The following is an 18,400-nucleotide window of genomic DNA, read 5'->3' on the forward strand; positions in this document are numbered from 1 at the left end:
TTGCAAATTATTAATGATTATAATGTGGTGTATTTGTGACACTTGAGGAGTGCAGGTTATTCTTCAGTGGAGGTGCTACGCGTGTAGCATACGTGAGTTTGCATTCACAAGGCATAACATTGGCATGCGTGGCCGTGAAATCCTGAGTCATCTAAATAACTGTAGAGCCGTGGGTTTGTACGATTCTTTAGAAACATTTATGAATCCTAGTGTTTAGTGGTACAAATGTTACGCAGGTAAATCTGGCCACGCGACAGAAATTTCAAACGTAGCGTTTTCACATTTTCCTAATGCGCAAAAAGCTAGAATCTCTCTTTGACATCACGTTGCAAGAACCCCTCCGATCAGATCTGATTTCAACTCTGAGTGCATAAGTGAATTAATGAATGAATGACACCAGAAAAGTTAAAAGGGGATGGAAGGAGAACAAAAAACACGTATATTCAAAAAAAACGTTAAAGCAGTGGTCTCCAACCCTGGTCCTGGAGAGCTACAGGGTCTGCTGGTTTTTGTTTTCACCTTAAAATCAGCACCCATTTGACCATTGCCTTAAAGCAATGATAGGATATTTATAATAACTTAATGAAATGACTACATTGTGTAAGCTACTGGGATTGCTGCTTAGTGATAGCATTCATAGCTTAAAGTGTACGAGAGCTATAGCTGCATTTTAACCGTTTGTCTCTTTGTATTTCATACGTCCTTTCGGAGCTGGGCTACTCTCTGCTGTATCCTGGACAAGTTCACTGAGTAATTGTTTACGACGGCTTTTTAAAATCAAAACACAATTCACACACACATTATCTGGCTGGGAAGTTAATGTGGAATGAATTCCTTGGCCCTTTTTAAAATGCTCTTTTATCTGTATGACTAATACTTCAAAGTCACCTGCTTATATAATAAAAATATTCCCGTCCTGTGAGTTAATGCTTGACCATTTCTGTGTGCACGATGGGCGGTGAGAATCCGGCTACAGAACAGAACATAAAGTGTGATAGAATACCACACCTGTGTGTCTAACACCTATATCTGACCACAGCAGAGCAGAACCAGAATCTCTGCAAAAGAGAGAGGTGTGTGCGTGTGTGCATGTGCGTGTGTGTGCGTGTGTGTGTGTCCGTGAGAGAGAGAGAGGGTGAGGGAGATTAAGGTGGGTGTGTGTGTGCACGTGTGTGTGCGTATGTATGTGTGTGCGTCTGTTTGTGTGTGCGTGCGTGTATGCGCATGTGTGTGTGCATGCGTGTGTGTGTGTATGCGCGTGTGTACATCTGTGTGCGTGTGTGTGTGCGTGCGTGTATGCGCATGTGTGTGCACATACGTGTGTGCGTCTGTTTGTGTGTACGCGTGTCTGTCTGTGTGTGTGCGTGTGCATGTGTGTATGCGTGAGTGTGTGTGCGTATGTGTGCACGTGAGAGAGTGAGGGCGAGAGAGCGGGCGTGTGGGGGGAAAGGGAATAATGTCGGGGCAGCTGCCAGTAAATTTGCTGGCACGCTGTACACTGTAGGAGAGCAGAGCCAAGCCAGCTGTCCCTCACTGCCCTGAAATCCCTGCGAAAATAAAGAAGCAGAGGCTGACAGCACAGAATTAATTAGGAGCGTGTGTCAGTCTGGATAATTACCTCACTCTCCCGTAGATAAACACCCCCCTCAGCTTAGCGCTTTGTATTAGGGAGTCGCCTCGACAAGGACTCCTGGGGAACTATGACACGGGAGAGGCTGACCTGCCTCAAAGCAAGATTCATTTTGGGGAGTTTAAATCAATATAAGCATGTATGTAAAAGCAACAAAGAAACACACACGTGCGTGCACACACACACCTGTATTTTGCCTAAAATGGCTAATGTGTGTGTGTGTTATATATGCACACACATATATATATATATATACAGTATATATTACAGGGATCATCAACTCTGGCCCTCGAATCCAAATCCAGCCCTGGTTTTCTTTTCTCCCGGGTAATTAGTGCTACTGATTGGCCAGACTGTCTTCACACCCGACTCCCAGGCAAAGGGAGGGTGGAAAACCAGCAGGTCTCGGCCCTCGAGGACCATGAGTTGCTGATCCCTGATATACCAGGAAGCGTAGAGCCAGAGGACATCTCCATCCCGCCCCCTGTGTGTTAAATTTGGCGGGTCTCTGACGCGCTGCTAGCCCGGGCCCGTCTCCAAGCAGCGCCCGACCGACAGCCGCGAAATCCCCCGCGCTGCTTTGCGCGCGCTCCGCTAAGGCGCTCTCCGCCCGACAGGCCCGGATTATGGGTTCCCCTCCGCGTGTACGCTCTCGATTTTCACCCGTTTTGACAGCCGACCGAGGCACCTGTGCCCGAGCGCCTCTCCCCGCGAGCGGGTGATGTAACGCTGATGCAACAGCCGCAGTCGCTCAAGCGTTTCGCGGCTGGTCGCGGACGATCCGTCAATCGGAAAAAACGACGGCAAAAAACAGTAATGGGGTCCCCGCCCCCTAAATCTCTGTGTTCTTATTTTCCGGATGCGTGCCGCCTAATTAATACGGATACGTTTATTTTGGGATGTCGCGATTTACCGTCGTATACTGGGTCCGTTCAGTGGGCTGTGGTGCTTCTGCACAGTGCCTCAGTTCTGATGAAATGTGGTGGTTTACTCGGGGATGTGTAAAAAAGAAAGTAGAGCAGACTTCTGTTCTTACTGAACTGTTAAATGCGCACATTCTTCAGCGATGCTCTTTGGGGCAGAGATTCTGAAGAGAGAGCCACAGACAGGCAGCCATGTGTGTAATTAATCTGTGTATTTAATCTGCGCCTTTTATTCAAAGGAAGCTTTACCTTCAACTCTGAGTTCTGATAAATACATGATTAATTGAATTGCGTTAACGATCCTTCGCACACCCCATTTGGTTAAAAAAAGAATGAAGCTGTGACTTTTATACGTTTCACCCCGTTGAAATAAATGTAAAAATAATCCACTCCGCACTTGCTTTTGATTGCATTTGAAAAAAAGAGAAGGTGTTTGTGTTTACAAGAACCGCAGTTGTTGCACATTAATCAGGTTAACACTTCTTTTCAGAATGCGATGTTATGAACTGAACTGAACGGAAAGCAAGCGTTGCTCGAATGCGTTTGCGAAGAACACTGCCGCTGTTTTTTTAATCTTGCCAGTTTACTGTTGCGCTACCTCTGCTGTCCTACTCATTAAAGCAGAGATGTTAAGCCCTTTGGAAACTGTTTTTTTTATTTAAAATTTCTTTCCCACCAGACTAATTACAGTAACTCGTTATTTGAAGATATATAACAAGGAACTGTCAACCAAATACATTTTTTTTAACTGTATCCATAACTTTCGCCGCTTTATAAAAAATCAGCATCCTTCATCTCCCGCTCATAACCGTTCCAATGACAGGCTGAACGGCGGTTACCGCGGGGACGGGCGGCGCCCCTCCCCTCCCGCTCTCGCGTGATTGGTCTCTTTCACAGAGAGAGAAAGACGGGGCGGGAGGTCGAGCTCCGCCGCCTCGCGCTCTCCGTGAATGACGATGGCGGGTAGAGAAAGAGGCGGAAACATTTCTGTTCGAGGCCATTCATTCGCACCCCGGGTCCCTGTCGCCCGCTCTTTAAAAGCTTCATTGAGATACCCGGTCATCCAGGTCAATGTGAATCCTGTCCTCTCATTGGCCAGGGCCAAACTGAGTGGCCTGGGTCAGCCAAGGCAACGCAAATTACTCTACATAATTTCAGCGCCGTACAAAGATCAACTAACCAGCCGAAAACATCCCTCACTCTACTCTCCTCTCTTCTGATTCGAATTTGAGAAAAAATGTGGTTTAAAGGTGACCAGACAATGTGAACGAAAACTCTTTCAGATTCTGCGGAATTTACAGAGAAATCCGTTTTCAGCCATCGCCAGACATCCCCGGCTGAAGCTTCGGCAGGAAAGCGCGTTTTTGTAACATAAACTGTTTGAAATCATTCTATTGAACACAAGAGCGCAGGGAACAAATCCATTCAGGTGGAAAGGCAAAAAAAAACCAAAAAAAACATACAAACAAAAAACATCCCCACAATGGGCTACATAAACCGAGAAAGGACCCAATTTCCTTCCCGTTCGAACGACAAAGACGGACGCGGCCTTGCGAATGGGTTTGGCTCGCCGTCGCAAACACAACGGCCAATGTGCATATTCAGCCTCCTCCCCCCCCCTCCCCCCTTCTGTACTGTTTGCGTCTCGGGTTTCACCCACTGAAATCCAACACCGCTGTGAAATGAATCCATTTTAAGAAGACAAGTAAGCCAGAGCACGCGGCCTCGCGTCTCCTCAGGTTGCGCTCTGTCTTGCTGACATGTTTAATCAGAGGAAAACCCCTCCCACCCCAGCACTTCCTGCACCCCACCCCCGCCACAACTCACTTGCACCGTACAGAGGAGAATATAATGAGACGAGCGTCTGCTTGCTAAACAACTTTAAAGCGCCTCATCACGGCAGATTGCTTACTTTGGCTGATTGGGCTGAGGGGCAAGATGAATCACGATGAACGTCTCCCCGCACGTTCATACGTCATAACTGACAGGGGGAAAACGAGGCCTTGCAACGTTGCAAAACCTTAAAGACAAGCCATGCTTAAGATGAGACGTGTGTGTGTGTATATATATATATATAAATGAACTGCAAACCATAGAGGAATATGAACTCTCATCAAGTTTTCTCAAGTTTCTTTCTTTACAGTAAAGCATGCAGGCTTTAAGGTTCAAGTACACCATGCTTTTCTTCCATCTCTTGCACTTTTTTGCTAGCTCTATATGAGCAAAGGAGTATAAATCCACACCTCTGCGAATCCTTTCAGTCTCTCTCTCCCTCTCTCTTTCTCTCTCTCTCTCTCCTTCTCTCTCTCTCTCTCTCTCTCTCTCTCTCTCTCTCTCTCTCCCTCTCTCTCTCTCTCTCTCTCTCCCTCTCTCTCTCTCTCTCTCTGTCTCTCTCCCTCTCTCGAGCAGAAGGACTGTGTGGAAGCTCTTATCCATATCTCTTCAGCATTTCCGCACACTTCCCCTGTTCTCATATAGCTCATTTAATTCCAAACAACTCCTCACACCAGTTCCATTTAATGACTGTGCCCTTACAATAAGCAAACTACAAAATCTTAATATACATTGTCATCTAATCACATACAAAATCTAAATGACAAAATATGTCAAGCCCCATGCTTAGGTGGAGTTTTTTTTTAGTTTTTATGACACTGTAGGACACCCCCTGTTTTTAAGTCATTATAACTGTATTATAACTCATTAATAAATACATTATTGATGTGTAGTCTAGCATTAATTAATGTTCTGCACAAGATGACCATGTTATGATGTGTAATGCATCTACGGTAGCTCAAAACATAAATGATAATGGGCTTTTTCCCACTGCTTATTTGATGATGTGAAACTAGAAATTTCCCGAGAGGGTGTTTAGATTGATGAGCTCGAGATGGTGCACTGACGAGTTACTCTAACGGCCTTTGGGGCACGCATGCTTTTCTGTGTGAATTCAATTCTGCACATTGGAGGCCATTGATAAATAAGTGGGTGAAGGACCGTAATCCCCCTGGCTTGTTGAAATGAAAGGAGAGATGAGTTCAGCGCAATTATAAGCTCCGCCTGTCGCACCCTTCCCAGAGGAGGGGTCCACGGGCGAGAAGATCCCCTGGGATTCAAATGCACGGCTCTCCGATTTACGACCAGTTAGGTTAACCGTTGTTCCAGTGCACCAGCACTGATTCCAACTCATGGATTGGGCTGCAAAACAGTCCACCAAGCACTCGGCACCGTGGTCCACTGCGTAGACACACCCCACCCCACGCTATCGAACCCTGTCCATGCCACTGCTGAACGCCGCTGGCTACCCGCAGGACCTTTTCTAATTGGCTGAAGCTGGCCCAGAGCCCTGCCCGGGGAGGAGGGCTTAGAGTACACTCCCGCGACCCGATGACTGACGGGCCCCCAGCCGGTGGCCCTCGGGGCCCAAGGGCCAGCGGCTAACAGCAGGCCCTTTCAGAGAGAGTTCGCTCTCGACTGGACTGACCGAACAAACGGCTGTGGTTGAAGCAATGAGAAGGGCCTACAAATGCAACAGCCCAAAACAAAGGCACTACCCTGCGCGGTCTTAGCCGACATATTTATTTATTTAATGTTTATTTGATAGGGACAGATACATTTAAACATAGCTTATTGACAAACAATATCCAATGGAATGTATCACAGCATTTATAGCATATGCTAATTTCCGATGCTTGTCCCTAGGTGGGCATATCCACAGACTCTCTGAAAACCCGTTTTTAAAATAATGGTAACACAAACTTTTTCCCGAGAAGGCCGTGCTAGTTAAATAAAAGTAAAATTTAAGTAAAATAAAGTCAGTGCTCATAAATATTCAGTTAATATGGCTGACGGTGTTAACCTGACCATATGGATGGAGACGATCAATCAAATGCTATGCAAAGAGGGAATGTGTGGGGAATAAATTATTTCTTTTGGCTGTTTTCAAAACTGTGCCTAGGGGACGTCTAGCAGAAGATCTCATCCACAGTAACTTATAATGTGCACACCGAAAAGGTTAGGCCAAGAGCAATAACCTTGCAAAAATCAGAACTCATATAAAGAGTCATTACACAAACGTACAACATAACATTAAGTGCCGGATCAGGAGTGCAGTGTACATAATTTTTGATTCTTACTGCAAAGACGTACGTCTAAGTGCAAATAATGTATACTATAGTACTATAATATACATTACTATGTATACTATCAGCATAACATGCTAACTACCATAGTTTCCTATGTTCATTACATTATTTGAATTGAACATGGTCACTGGATGCACTTTCTGGTAATTTGTCATTTGTCCTAATATTGTAGCTTGTTCTTCTGCCTAGTTGGCTTGGCAGAGGTTAGGTCAGAACAGTGTTCTTGGCTGGAAATAGCAGTACAAAATAAGTATTGTATCTTATTGAACCTGTGTTTTGTAGTTGTCCAGGACCATGAAATGCACTTTTGTACGTTGCTTTGGATAAAAGCATCTGCCAAATAAATGTAATGTAATGCATACGTATGTAATAGCTAGTGGTCTCAGCCTTGACATCAGTCTAATTCAGTTCGGTTTTATTTGTGAAAGGCTTTTCACAAAGGACCAATGTCTCAGAGCACTTTACAGACATTTGGAGCTCAAGCCCCCCCCATGAACCAGCCAATGAAACGGCACAGTGGGCCCGAGCAGAACAAGCTCACGGAATGTGTGCTCCGATGGTAAAGGCCTTACTGAATCTCCAAGCTTTATGTAGACAAGCTGCTTCTGTTCAAAATGCACTGCTGCAATGAAAGCAAAGATAGCTGGTAGGACTACTTCAAGGATACATAAAAATAGAAAAAAAGGAAAAAAAAAAACGCATTAGGGCAGAAAGGGCCACATTAATAATGCACTTTGCATGCTAGCTACATTCAGTATAGGTGCCAGGATGTTCCTCTAGAGACCGTTGGGATGCTCGAGACCAGGCTGGACACAGTGCTGGCTATTCTCTGTAAAATAGGCAAAAATGATGGAACTCGATATTCTCATCCTCAGTCATTCTTATGCTCATTCTTAGACAGCTGTGCTTGACATTGATGATTTTATTTCTCCCATTGATTGCCTAACCAGAACTGATTAAGATTAAAAGCCATATATGGTTTTGTAATGGGTTACAGTAGTCAAGCAAGAGTTATTTTAATTTCCAAAACGGGAGTGGGACACAGTTGCTTTACATTTGGATAGAGGCTCAGGGAGATGGGGGAGAGTAAGAATTCCTTCCAAAGGTCAAGGGGTGAATCCAGATAAATCGCGTATTAACACGCATATTTATTAAGCCATTCTTCTATAAAAAGCCAAAGCCCTGTCTGAGGGTGTTTGATTATTCTTCAGCAGACATGTGTTAACCTGACTGAAAACAACCGTTTAGCATCCGTCTTGCCATGGCAGTCATGTCAGGGGCACAAGCAAAATATTTATGATGCCATTCGATGAAGATGAACAAAGGTAGACGGAAAGCCACTTTGCTTTAACAGCTTTTAATGGACCCGCAGTCATTTTCTAATTTATCTCGTTAAGGACTGGAAGCACAGAAAGCCTTTACTGATTTGTTTACCTTAAACCAGAATCAAATTTGCCTCCTACCAAATTTGCATAATTCAGATTCAATGAAAACTTCCATAACTTTGAACGTTTGGTCTGGCGAGTGACAGATAATGGCAGTCTAACTTCTGCTACAGGATTTCGACACGTTGGTTTACATAATCAAATCTGACGGGAGCAATGCCGCGTTTCTTACTCTGTAACCCGGGTCCTCCAGGGAGAGACGATCGGAATTGAATGGCATTCCTGAGTTTTAATCACTGCTCTGCCTGCCGTCTCCTCTGTCCCTGAAGTTCAGACAAAAAACCTGCGCAAAATAAACTTGAAGGCACTTCTCTTTGAGACAGAATACTTTGCAGTTCGGGAAATACCATCCATCTAGAGCTAGTCTTTCAATGCTTCGTGGCGCTGTCGCTAATTGAACAAAACAATACACTTTTCTAACGATCCCACCCTGGTAAAGCGGGGTTTTTTTATTGATGAAGAAGTTTATGAACTTACCCGTTCATTTACAATCTTCCGTCTACTGAGTGGTTCAAAGACTGTGAGTCACCTGCAGAGAGAGAAGGCGTCATTTTTTGTGAAAACGTCTCAGTGGCAAATTATTGCAGAGAAAAAAGAAATCTAGTCTACATTCAGCATGCATGCAAAGTAGCCTTCACACAATGATCAAAGCCTGCGTTACTACCAAAAAAGTAAACCAGTCAGGGTGTACAAAATCCATCAAACCAATGTGATTATTATGTTTTAGTGGTACTATTTTGATTGCCCTGCAACATTCTTGCAATCGTTTTGTTTCCGGTTATATATAGCTAAAGTTTAGCTGGACAGGCATTAATATTAGTTTTAGTTTCTTTTATGGATTGCAGAGTTATGTTTCTTTTGTGATAGATGATGTTTTGATGTCGCTAGTTAACATTAATTAGCGGTTTTTTTAAAAAAGGCCTAGGCATCTATTTGTGGTTAGATTGGGAAGGTTTACTTTTTTTAGAATTAGTAACTTTATCATTTACGACTGGCATACGCAAAATTAGTTATTATTGGGGTTACCTGCTTAATGTTTAGTCATCCTTTGAGTCCCGCGATCTAGTTTCTTTATAGGCGTCAGCCTTCGAGCCTACTTGTCACAAGAGAGAGTTCAGATCTAACTGGCCGTCATCGGCAGTGGTAGTTAAGGCAGTGGAAAATATCAGGTACAGATTTCTGAGGTTAGATAACAGAGAGGAACAGGAGAAGAAACACAGCTGTGAATCCGTCGGGCTGTTGATGATAAGACAGTAAACTCTAGAGAATATGCATCCCACTCACTCCTACGGTACGTCCGCCCGCAGACAAAGATCGTGAGTGTAATGCAGTGTTCAAATGTTGGATGAGAGACTGCGTATGCTGGCCAGCTCAAAGGCTTGGAAGCATCTCGACAGTCTTACTGTGGTGTGGGGGCATTTCTTACCTCTGTAATCTCCATAAACATTCTCAGATCAACGATAATGCAATGAAGTCCATCAGAATTTGTGTTTAGTAAGATCAAACTTAAGAGGATAGTTTAAAAAATCCATTTATTGTTCTAAACAGTTGCTTATCATTAACATGTTATACATTTATATGACTAACCAAGATTCAAGGAACAATTTAGCGCTTTAAAATTATTTAACAATACTTCTTAGTGTATTAATACAGCTTATCTATTGTTACACAAAAAATGACTTAAGACAAAAATTTCTAAAATTCATTTTTTGTTGATTTCTTTTTAACGTATCAAAACATTTTAGCCATTTCCTGAAGGAGAAATAAAGCAGGCATTTAGTGCTAGAAACAAGTAATTCAAATGTTTATATTTTTTACAAAAAAGATTGCAGCTTTATTGACAAATTATGGCAAAACAAATTTGACAATTTATGGTCACCTATTTAGAGAAGCTTACACATGTTGCGTTATGTTCTTTTTATTATGTTTTATATACAAATACAAGTTAAACACTGAACAGAGCACTTAAATTTAGCTGCATACATAGCTGGTTGCTTTCAATCCCAATAACAAAATTAAAATTAAATTTACAAACTCAATATTTAACATCATGAACCTAACAGATATTAAAAGGAAAGAAGTTATCTACAGCTGGGTTAGCATCACTTGAAAAGTTTCAATTCATTCTTGCCTTCAGAGAGGAGACCGGGGTTCACTAAAGGGCACCGAGAAGCACCAAGTTCTGTGGAAACTTCATGCTTTTACTTTTGAAGGACAGACAATAAGGGACAACCAGTAAAACAGCATTCCAGTGCAGAGTTTATCGACAAAGCTTGCCAGATCTCAGCGTGTTTGTCTGTTGTTTTTTTTTTTCTCATTTTTTCTTGTTTTGCTTGTACTTAAACTCTAAAAAGAAGTCCATGTTACAAAAAACAGTTAAGCTGACATCGTGTCGTAGCTTTAACATTAAGGTGTGTGAAAGCCTTGAGGAGATCTCCCAAGTTGGGGGGGTAGGAGTGGGACGGCATCAGGGGTGTTGAAAAATAAAGGAAGGGCCAATCAGTTTCTTGCTTTTGAGGGGGGTGGGGAGTGGGGGGGGTCACACAGTTCTAAAGTTGTCTGTAGTTGGAGGTGACAGATGTGGAGCACCTTCAATATCTACCATAGGGGTGTTCTCTGTAGCCCCCTCGCGCGAGCCGGGCGGGCGGGGCTTTGAGGCTGGGGCGAGCCGCGGTCCACTCCTCTTCTGCTAGGAGGAGAGCGAGACACGTTAAAGGAGCGCGGGAGCGAGGGTGGACAAGGGTCGACCGGCGAGACGCGGCGATTGGCTCGCCGGGGCCCGACCTGCTCGGACGCCGGCCTCCCCCCCCCCCGAAAACCGCGTCCGACGGACAGCTCGGAATCTTCTGGCGCTCTCCGTCGTCCGTGTCCAATTAGCAACCGTGCAGGCGTGCTTTTGCAAAGGAGCTTTCATTCGTTTACTCCGACCTTGAGCAGAAGTCATTCAAGCAAACGAGCACTGATGGGGGGGTGTGTGGATGGGGGGGGGGGGGTGCCACTTGAAAAGAACCTACGTTGCCTGGAACCATCCTGTGCCAGGATGAAGTGAAGTGCCATTTAAAACAGCGTGCCATGGTGCCACTCTGCCAGCGTGCCACATCTGTACCCCCTCAAAGGGGGGCCCAAAAACAAAGTGCTGAGGAGCACTGCTGTTGCAGTCAGCCAGACCTCGCTTTCCCCCCTCTCCTGTCCCACAATGCAGTTGGACAGAACTCTGTACGCCAGCTATCCATGCAGTGTTATTCAGTATTGCCTGTGGTGTTAACCACATAGATGGCAAATATATCTGCATCAACATCATGCTTTTCAGCTAAAAATGAGTGTGTGTGTGTGTGTGCATGTGTGTGTGTGTGTGTGTGTCTGTATTATAGTGTGTGTGTGTGAGTCTGTGACTGTGTGTGTGTGTGTGTCTGTATTATAGTGTGTGTGTGTGAGTCTGTGACTGTGTGTGTGTGTGTGTGTGTCTGTATTATAGTGTGTGTTTGTGAGAACATTTCCCGCTCTCCTCTGACTCATGTCTTCACGTGATGCGTGAAAAATAAACAAGTATTTATAATATGCATATCTGCCATACAGGAAACTGTTAGAGACACGGCGTGAGCCTTCTCTCATAAATACACTGCGCTTTCAGAAGTGCTGCAGGGAGAAGGTTCCAGAACATGCTCGTTAGCTCCTGAGCAATTACCCCCCCTGTGAGGCCAAGCGGTGCAACCCTCAGAGCTCAGCTGGAGCGTGATCATACTTAATGCTGGGGTACATACTGCAGCATGCTGTATGTGCTCTATGTGCTGTGTGTGGACTTGCTGAGGATGTAGAATCGAATGGACCTTTTTCAGCCTTTTTAATTGCTGGAAAGGCTAATATGCATGCGGGTCCAAACGGGAATCTTTATGGGACTGACTCTGTCATGAACAGGTGGTGGAGGTGGCTGTTGCGCTCCCTTAATTTCATAGAAAAAAATATTCTGAGCTGAATAGCCTCTCCAAAGTGCCAAGGCTGAAGTTCTGCTAGTGACTGCCTCGAAGTGCACAACAGAAGAAAAGGCAAATGTTCCCATCTGAAGCTGAATTAATTTGAGAGATGAAGCCAACTTAAGGTTCAGCTTCACAACCTCTGGAATGGTGATAGGCCAGCAAATTTGGCTAGCCACCTTAAATGGATATGCTTGCTCTCGTAAGACCATCCGCCTACTCGATTCCCTTCAAGTAATATTTTTACACCGAATGGTGCGGGGGGTGTCTTGGATTGATTGCATAAGAGTCCTTAATTACTCCTAGCATAAATAAAAGCTGGGATGCGATATGTGATCGAACGCTCGTCGTTTTTCTGCGCAAGGGAAATGCATTCCGGTGCCGAGCGAAAACCTAAACGGCGTTCCGGATCGGGGACGGCCCTCGCCCCCCCCCCCCCCCCCCCTCCCCTCTCCCCCTCCCCGCCGTCTGACGCGCGTTATAATCCCTCTAACTGAGGCCTCGGATCTGGCTGGAGAGGCCCGGCGGGCCGGCGCACGCACACGTGTGCGAAAGCGGAGAGGATTAAGGGCTCGCCTCCCTCCGCCGCCGCGAGCGCCGCTGGGAACCGCTCGCCTCCTCCACGGTAAATTAATTAGGCGGGCAGCGCGCCCGCCGCCGCGCGGGAGAGAGAGAGAGAGAGAGAGGGAGAGAGAGAGGGAGAGAGAGGGAGGCCGGGCCCGACCGCTGGCTGTTGTTGGGGTTTTTTTTTTTTTTAAAGTGGTGGCGGCGGTGGTGTTGCGTCACCCTTCTTTCGAGCGGCGGCGTGGCGACGCGCGGCGCGGCGAGCTCTCGCTGGCCGCCGAGCCGAAAACGGTTCTGCGGTCTTCGCTCCGGTCCCTAGGACGCGGTTTGCCGAGCTGCTGACGAGAGCGAGAGCGAGAGAGAGAAAAAAAATAAAACCCGGCCCTTTAATTTCCGAGAGCGGAAGGACGAGCGGAGCTCCTGCTCCCAGGGCCAATCCTGCGAGGGCGCGTTCGCCGTCCAGACTCCCGTAACCCCTCCCAGGGCTCCGAGCCGCCGCGGTCAATTGGCCAAGCTGGCCGAAAGCCCACCCCCAGCCGCTCAGCGTGAGGAGGGGGGGGGGGGGGGGGGGGGCGCCGGGGCAGCAGAGGCCAGACGATCGGCGACGTCGGCGGCCCGCTAGCTTTTATCTCTCCGCTGCGAAGCATCGCCGTCGCCGCGGGAGACCGGACGGGAGCTGGCAGCCCCGCCCGGCGAGGGAGCTTTTGCCCCCTCAATGGCAGGGCTGGCCGGACAGACCGCGGAGCGGCCAGCTGGCGGAGATCTGAGAGCAGCGCGTGAGGAGCGATCCTGAGAGGGAGAGAGGGAGAGGGTGCTCATGGGAGATATTACCAGGTCAGAGAGAGGCGCCGTCTCCCCGCCGCGCGGGGCGAGTGCGTTCACCGCTAACGCCCGCGACTCCCCCGTCCGCCAACCCTTTGGGTTTTTGCGCCCTCCGCCAAAACGGCGGTGGTGGAGATTCCAAGCCGACCCAAAAGAGTTAACAGGCAAAGGATTCCCTGAACTGCTTTCAAGCCGAAACTCGGACGTTTGGACGGGCATAGCCACAAGGTTCTCACACCGCATACAAATGGAAAACGTGGGCATGCGGAATCTCCATCTCTCGGGCCGATCTGACGCTCCTCATCTGGTCATCAGTGAGTGATGAATAATGGTTTTTAATCTCATAGCTGCGGTTGATAAAAGTCCAATGATGGAAGGAAATGTTTCGTTTGCTCCGCTCTCCACTGAAGCGTGTGGCGAATATGTGTTCGCACTCAGATTGTTTGGAGTTCACCCTCTACTTAAAAAGAAAGAAGCCCTCATTGACCTTACGGAGGGTTTTACACCCACATAAAGTTTAAACACGTCTCTGCTTCCCGGGACCTTGTCTCTGCTCGCCGTTTCTAAAACGCACAGAAGTGCGAGGGAAGCTCACAGATCGGGAGAGTTGTTCCGCAAAGCTTTCGGGCGCCGGGCGTGGCTCGTTCAGGGGGAACGGACTCGTCGATGGATCTGACACACCGGCAGAGTGAGATGCACCTCTGTATAACTCAGTCGACGGTCTGTCCTGGCACAGATCAATTTCACCCTTTTGATTAATCGCTGGTAGGGATTTGGCTCAAAACTGATCCATCCTGGACACAGGTCCCCCAAAACTCTGCTGCGGCAGGAATCAAACAAATTGATCCTTCAGGATTTTATTTTTCTCGGAATGTCAGTGATTGATCGCTCTCTCTATTCTAGAACACTAGCATAATAGGTACCGGGAAGTGAAGAAGGAAAATAAACAGCAGATTATTTACAGTAAAGGGTAAAACGGCACCGGGGTTCTTTACCGTAGTTGTCGTAGGCCTCCTCGATGGTGCCGTGGCCATATTCGTAATACTCCGAGGTGCTGCAGGAGAGACAAGGAGACACACTGTGTAGGAACTGCTGGATTTCTTTGGTAACCACAGGTAGACAAACCACAATGCCGGTCACGGTTTTAATCCAGTGATCTGGAACATGATAAACCATCACCATTGCATTTAGAAATGATATGATACACCAAGCACAAACCATCACATATAAATGTATGACTGCATGTTGATTTTTTAAAAGTCACACACGCACACACGCATGGACGCACGCACGCACACAGACATACACACACGTTCGTACGCACACAGACACACAGCACTCAGATGCGCACACACACTTGCAGACACGCGCGCACACACTCAGACACGCACACATGTGCACGCATGCACACACATTATATCTATATCAATACATATAGTTTTTCCCCCAAAACTGAAGCCCACCCCTCCTGCAGCTAAACGCCTCCCGTATTCCCTCTCCCTGCTCAGGCCCGGGCCTTTATTCCCCCTCCCCTCCGCGCCGAGCCTCCTCTCCCTCCGACAGCCACCTCTCCAGCTGGCCTCTGACACAGAGCCGAGGGGCGCGAGGGGCGCGGCGTTCTTAACTGGATAACAATGCCCCGGCACCAGAGGCCAGCGCCGCCTCCAACACTTTCAATCTTGTTTTAAGGTTAATAGTCCAATTACAAGACTCAGTCCTGGAGGGCCTCGGGGTCCCGCAATTTGCATTCCAGCTCATCTCCCAGTAAATTAATCAGACTAATTATCGGCTTAATTGATGGAGTCTCACATTCTTACGCCGGTTTCATGTCAAATGTGCGGAGTCAGCAGGGTGTGCCACAAGCCATTATTCTCACCGTGAGCGCGTCGGACACACCACTCCTTTCAGAAGAGCTGAACACACACACACGCGCACGCGCACACGCACACGCGCACGCACACACACACACACACACACACGCACACGCACACGCACACACACGCACACGCACACGCACACGCACACACACATCTACATACACACACAGGCACATGCACACGCGCACACACCACACACACACCACACGACGCCACCTACAACACACAACACACACATCACACAACACACACACACACACACACGCACGCACACAGAGACGCACACACACACACACACACACACACACACGCACGCACACAGAGACGCGCACCTATTTACATTACAAGCCGAAGCTAAACAGCTGTCCTGTGGCACTGTCAGAGTATAATGCTTTCAAACATAGTAAACAACAGCTTGTTTTTCTTACATAAAACCTAACAAAGTTTTTTTTAAATGAAATTTTTATACCCACTTATTTCTTCCTATAGTGTTTCTCAGAACTATGAAGCTGCACCTCAATATTATTTCTCCTGAAATGCATGCTAAGGCCAGGCGCTAATTTGAGTGTACAGCTGTATGCTGAACACCATGCCAGTGTTAATAAGAGCCCCCAACACTACCTGCAGTGTACAGCTGTATGCTGAACACCATGCCAGTGTTAATAAGAGCCCCCAACACTACCTGCAGTGTACAGCTGTATGCTGAACACCATGCCAGATTTAATAAGAGCCCCCAACACTACCTGCAGTGTACAGCTGTATGCTGAACACCATGCCAGTGTTAATAAGAGCCCCCAACACTACCTGCAGTGTACAGCTGTATGCTGAACACCATGCCAGTGTTAATAAGAGCCTCCAACACTACCCGCAGTATACAGCTGTATGCTGAACACCATGCCAGTGTTAATAAGAGCCCCCAACACTACCTGCAGTGTACAGCTGTATGCTGAACACCATGCCAGTGTTAATAAGAGCCAGTCTTTCTCCCACACCACTGTGCCTCTCCCGCCACGCCCACAGCGAGCCGTGGGCCCTTTCTTATCTGATGAGAGGCCGGCGAACATCACTCTCTAGGCCGGAGCTGCTCGTGTGTATCTGGGAGCGTTGGGTACAGGCTTGGCAGGCACCCTCTTCCCGAGCACGTTGCATTCTGGGAGGAGGAGTACCTTATGACCGTCTCCCCTGAGACAGCGGGATGAAACACGGGCAGACACACGTCCTTTTTCTCACGCGGATGCGGAGTGTGGGTCCCCGTGGGCTGTGTTTTTATTCTATGGTGCGTTGGAGTGGCCCACCCACCCTCGCACCCTCGCACGCTAAGTCTGCTCTCTCATTAAAGCAGCTGCGCTCGGAATATGTTTCTGAATATGATATCGTTCTATATAGTAGAAGCAGTTGGATCGAACACACACCAGTGTGCATATTAATTATAGCACAATAATTTCCTCTAAGAGACGTTTCTGTTCAGTATAAGTCAGATAAGCTTTTCTAATTTCTGGACTGCGGTAGTCTTAGCCAGGAAAATCGCCAGCTCATGCCTCTACAGCTTGGGTGGTTTATTAAATTTGTGTTATTCATACATTTATCAGAATGGGCACACATACGACAGGTCTCACCTCATCAACAGTCCCACAGTGACACGTTCTCCTCTTTTTATTAGTTCCCTCAGTATTTTATGTGTCCTATATTAATCCAGGTGAGTCCCATTGAAAAAAACAAACCTGTTTTATTTTTCAATTTTGTGAATCTCAGTGGATAAATAATGAAGCTCATTTAAATTTAAAACCTGTTTTTTTCCCCCTCATACAATTACCTTAAAGCAATTCCAGCGACTAGCAGTCAATCATTAACATTTACATAGACAAAAAAGCACATTTGTATTCATAAGGTGATGCACTAGAACAGAGGCACTAGTTATCAGTCAGTATCTCTAAGTACCTAAAAGGAAGGTTTCAGCCAAAAAACAAAGGTTGGAACACCTTCAAAAGTGGATTTAAATGGAAAAATTGACAAAATACGGATATTTCACACTTGGGTTTTTAACAAAACGATTCTTTAAAAACATGGCTAAAAGCGATTCGCCAGAAAGAAGATAATTGTGCTTGAGAGAGTAGAGGGGGGTTTCAGAAATGCGTTTAAGTGAAATGGTTAAAGTAAATAAGGAAGAATGGTCACTGTGGTGGGTTGGAGAGGACAAAGAAAAACCTTGGCAGGCAAAAAAAGCTACATTTTACAACTATTGCTCAAAACGGTAGATTGATTATAAAACGATGTTTGAATTACTCACTTCGGGCAATTGAAATGTACGTTTTTGAAGGTTAAGTCATTTGTGAGTCATTTATTTATTTATATAATTTATTTTCCATTTCCGATGAGTTTTGTCTCCGGGGGGAGAGCAGCAGACGCGACTGAAAGTGGAGCGATGCGAGCGCGATCGTTCGAACGCGGTAACCCTCCCACCGTCGGCCGTGAAGCCGGTCACAGGAACGGCCCGACGCGCGCCGCCTCCGCGCCGCGCGCAAAGCAGAATCTGCGCAAGCGGTGTCTCTCCGTTTAAAAATAGAAGAATTGAAAACGCGCGAACCGTACCTCTTCGACTGGCTGCTGTAGTTGTCGTCGTACGCGTCGTAGCTCTGGTCGTCGTACTCTCCGTCGTAACCGTCGTCGTACCCCTGCGAGAGAAAAAAAAATGATTCTGTTAACCTCCGTGGACAAGAAACAAGTGGGAATTATAGACTGGGGTCTTCTCACCACTTTGTCTGATGTTCTCCAGGTTACTAACGGTCATCGTTCTTGTCCTAAAGGCACTGTGAAAATTCATCACTTAGGTAAAGTGAGACTTATTATGTGAAGGAGCAACACCACTGAACTTTTCTGAAGGAACCCCGCTGTCCGACGCTTATTTTGAGCCTGGAAAACCGAATCAGGTCTCTTTGCATTTTAAATTTATATCTCACCAGACAACCCACATTCCTGGTCCCATCCTAGGGCTCCAGTAAAGTTACATTTTTTTCATCCAAGATTAA

General features: G+C 46.6%; 2 protein-coding genes across 6 annotated transcripts in view; one reads left to right on the forward strand and one right to left on the reverse strand.

The window, feature by feature from the left end:
• si:dkey-103j14.5 (isoaspartyl peptidase/L-asparaginase) overlaps positions 1 to 18,400 on the forward strand; it is a 236,651-nt gene that overhangs the window by 28,774 nt on the left and 189,477 nt on the right. The gene's annotated exons all lie outside the window — the stretch shown is intronic.
• The window catches only part of khdrbs2 (KH domain containing, RNA binding, signal transduction associated 2), a 157,377-nt gene that overhangs the window by 16,641 nt on the left and 122,336 nt on the right, over positions 1 to 18,400 (reverse strand). Inside the window, exons 7-10 of one of the 5 annotated variants that reach the window (XM_064317615.1) lie at positions 17,964 to 18,046; positions 14,493 to 14,551; positions 10,730 to 10,829; positions 8,618 to 8,669 (exon numbers count right to left, since the gene is read on the reverse strand). In XM_064317615.1, coding sequence (XP_064173685.1) covers positions 10,732 to 10,829; positions 14,493 to 14,551; positions 17,964 to 18,046 — 240 coding nt within the window. In that variant the 3' untranslated portion in view covers positions 8,618 to 8,669; positions 10,730 to 10,731. The other 4 variants (XM_064317613.1, XM_064317617.1, XM_064317614.1 and 1 more) reach the window with 4 other exon arrangements.

Source organism: Anguilla rostrata, chromosome 18 (genome assembly GCF_018555375.3).
Source record: "Anguilla rostrata isolate EN2019 chromosome 18, ASM1855537v3, whole genome shotgun sequence".
Lineage (NCBI taxonomy): Eukaryota > Metazoa > Chordata > Actinopteri > Anguilliformes > Anguillidae > Anguilla > Anguilla rostrata.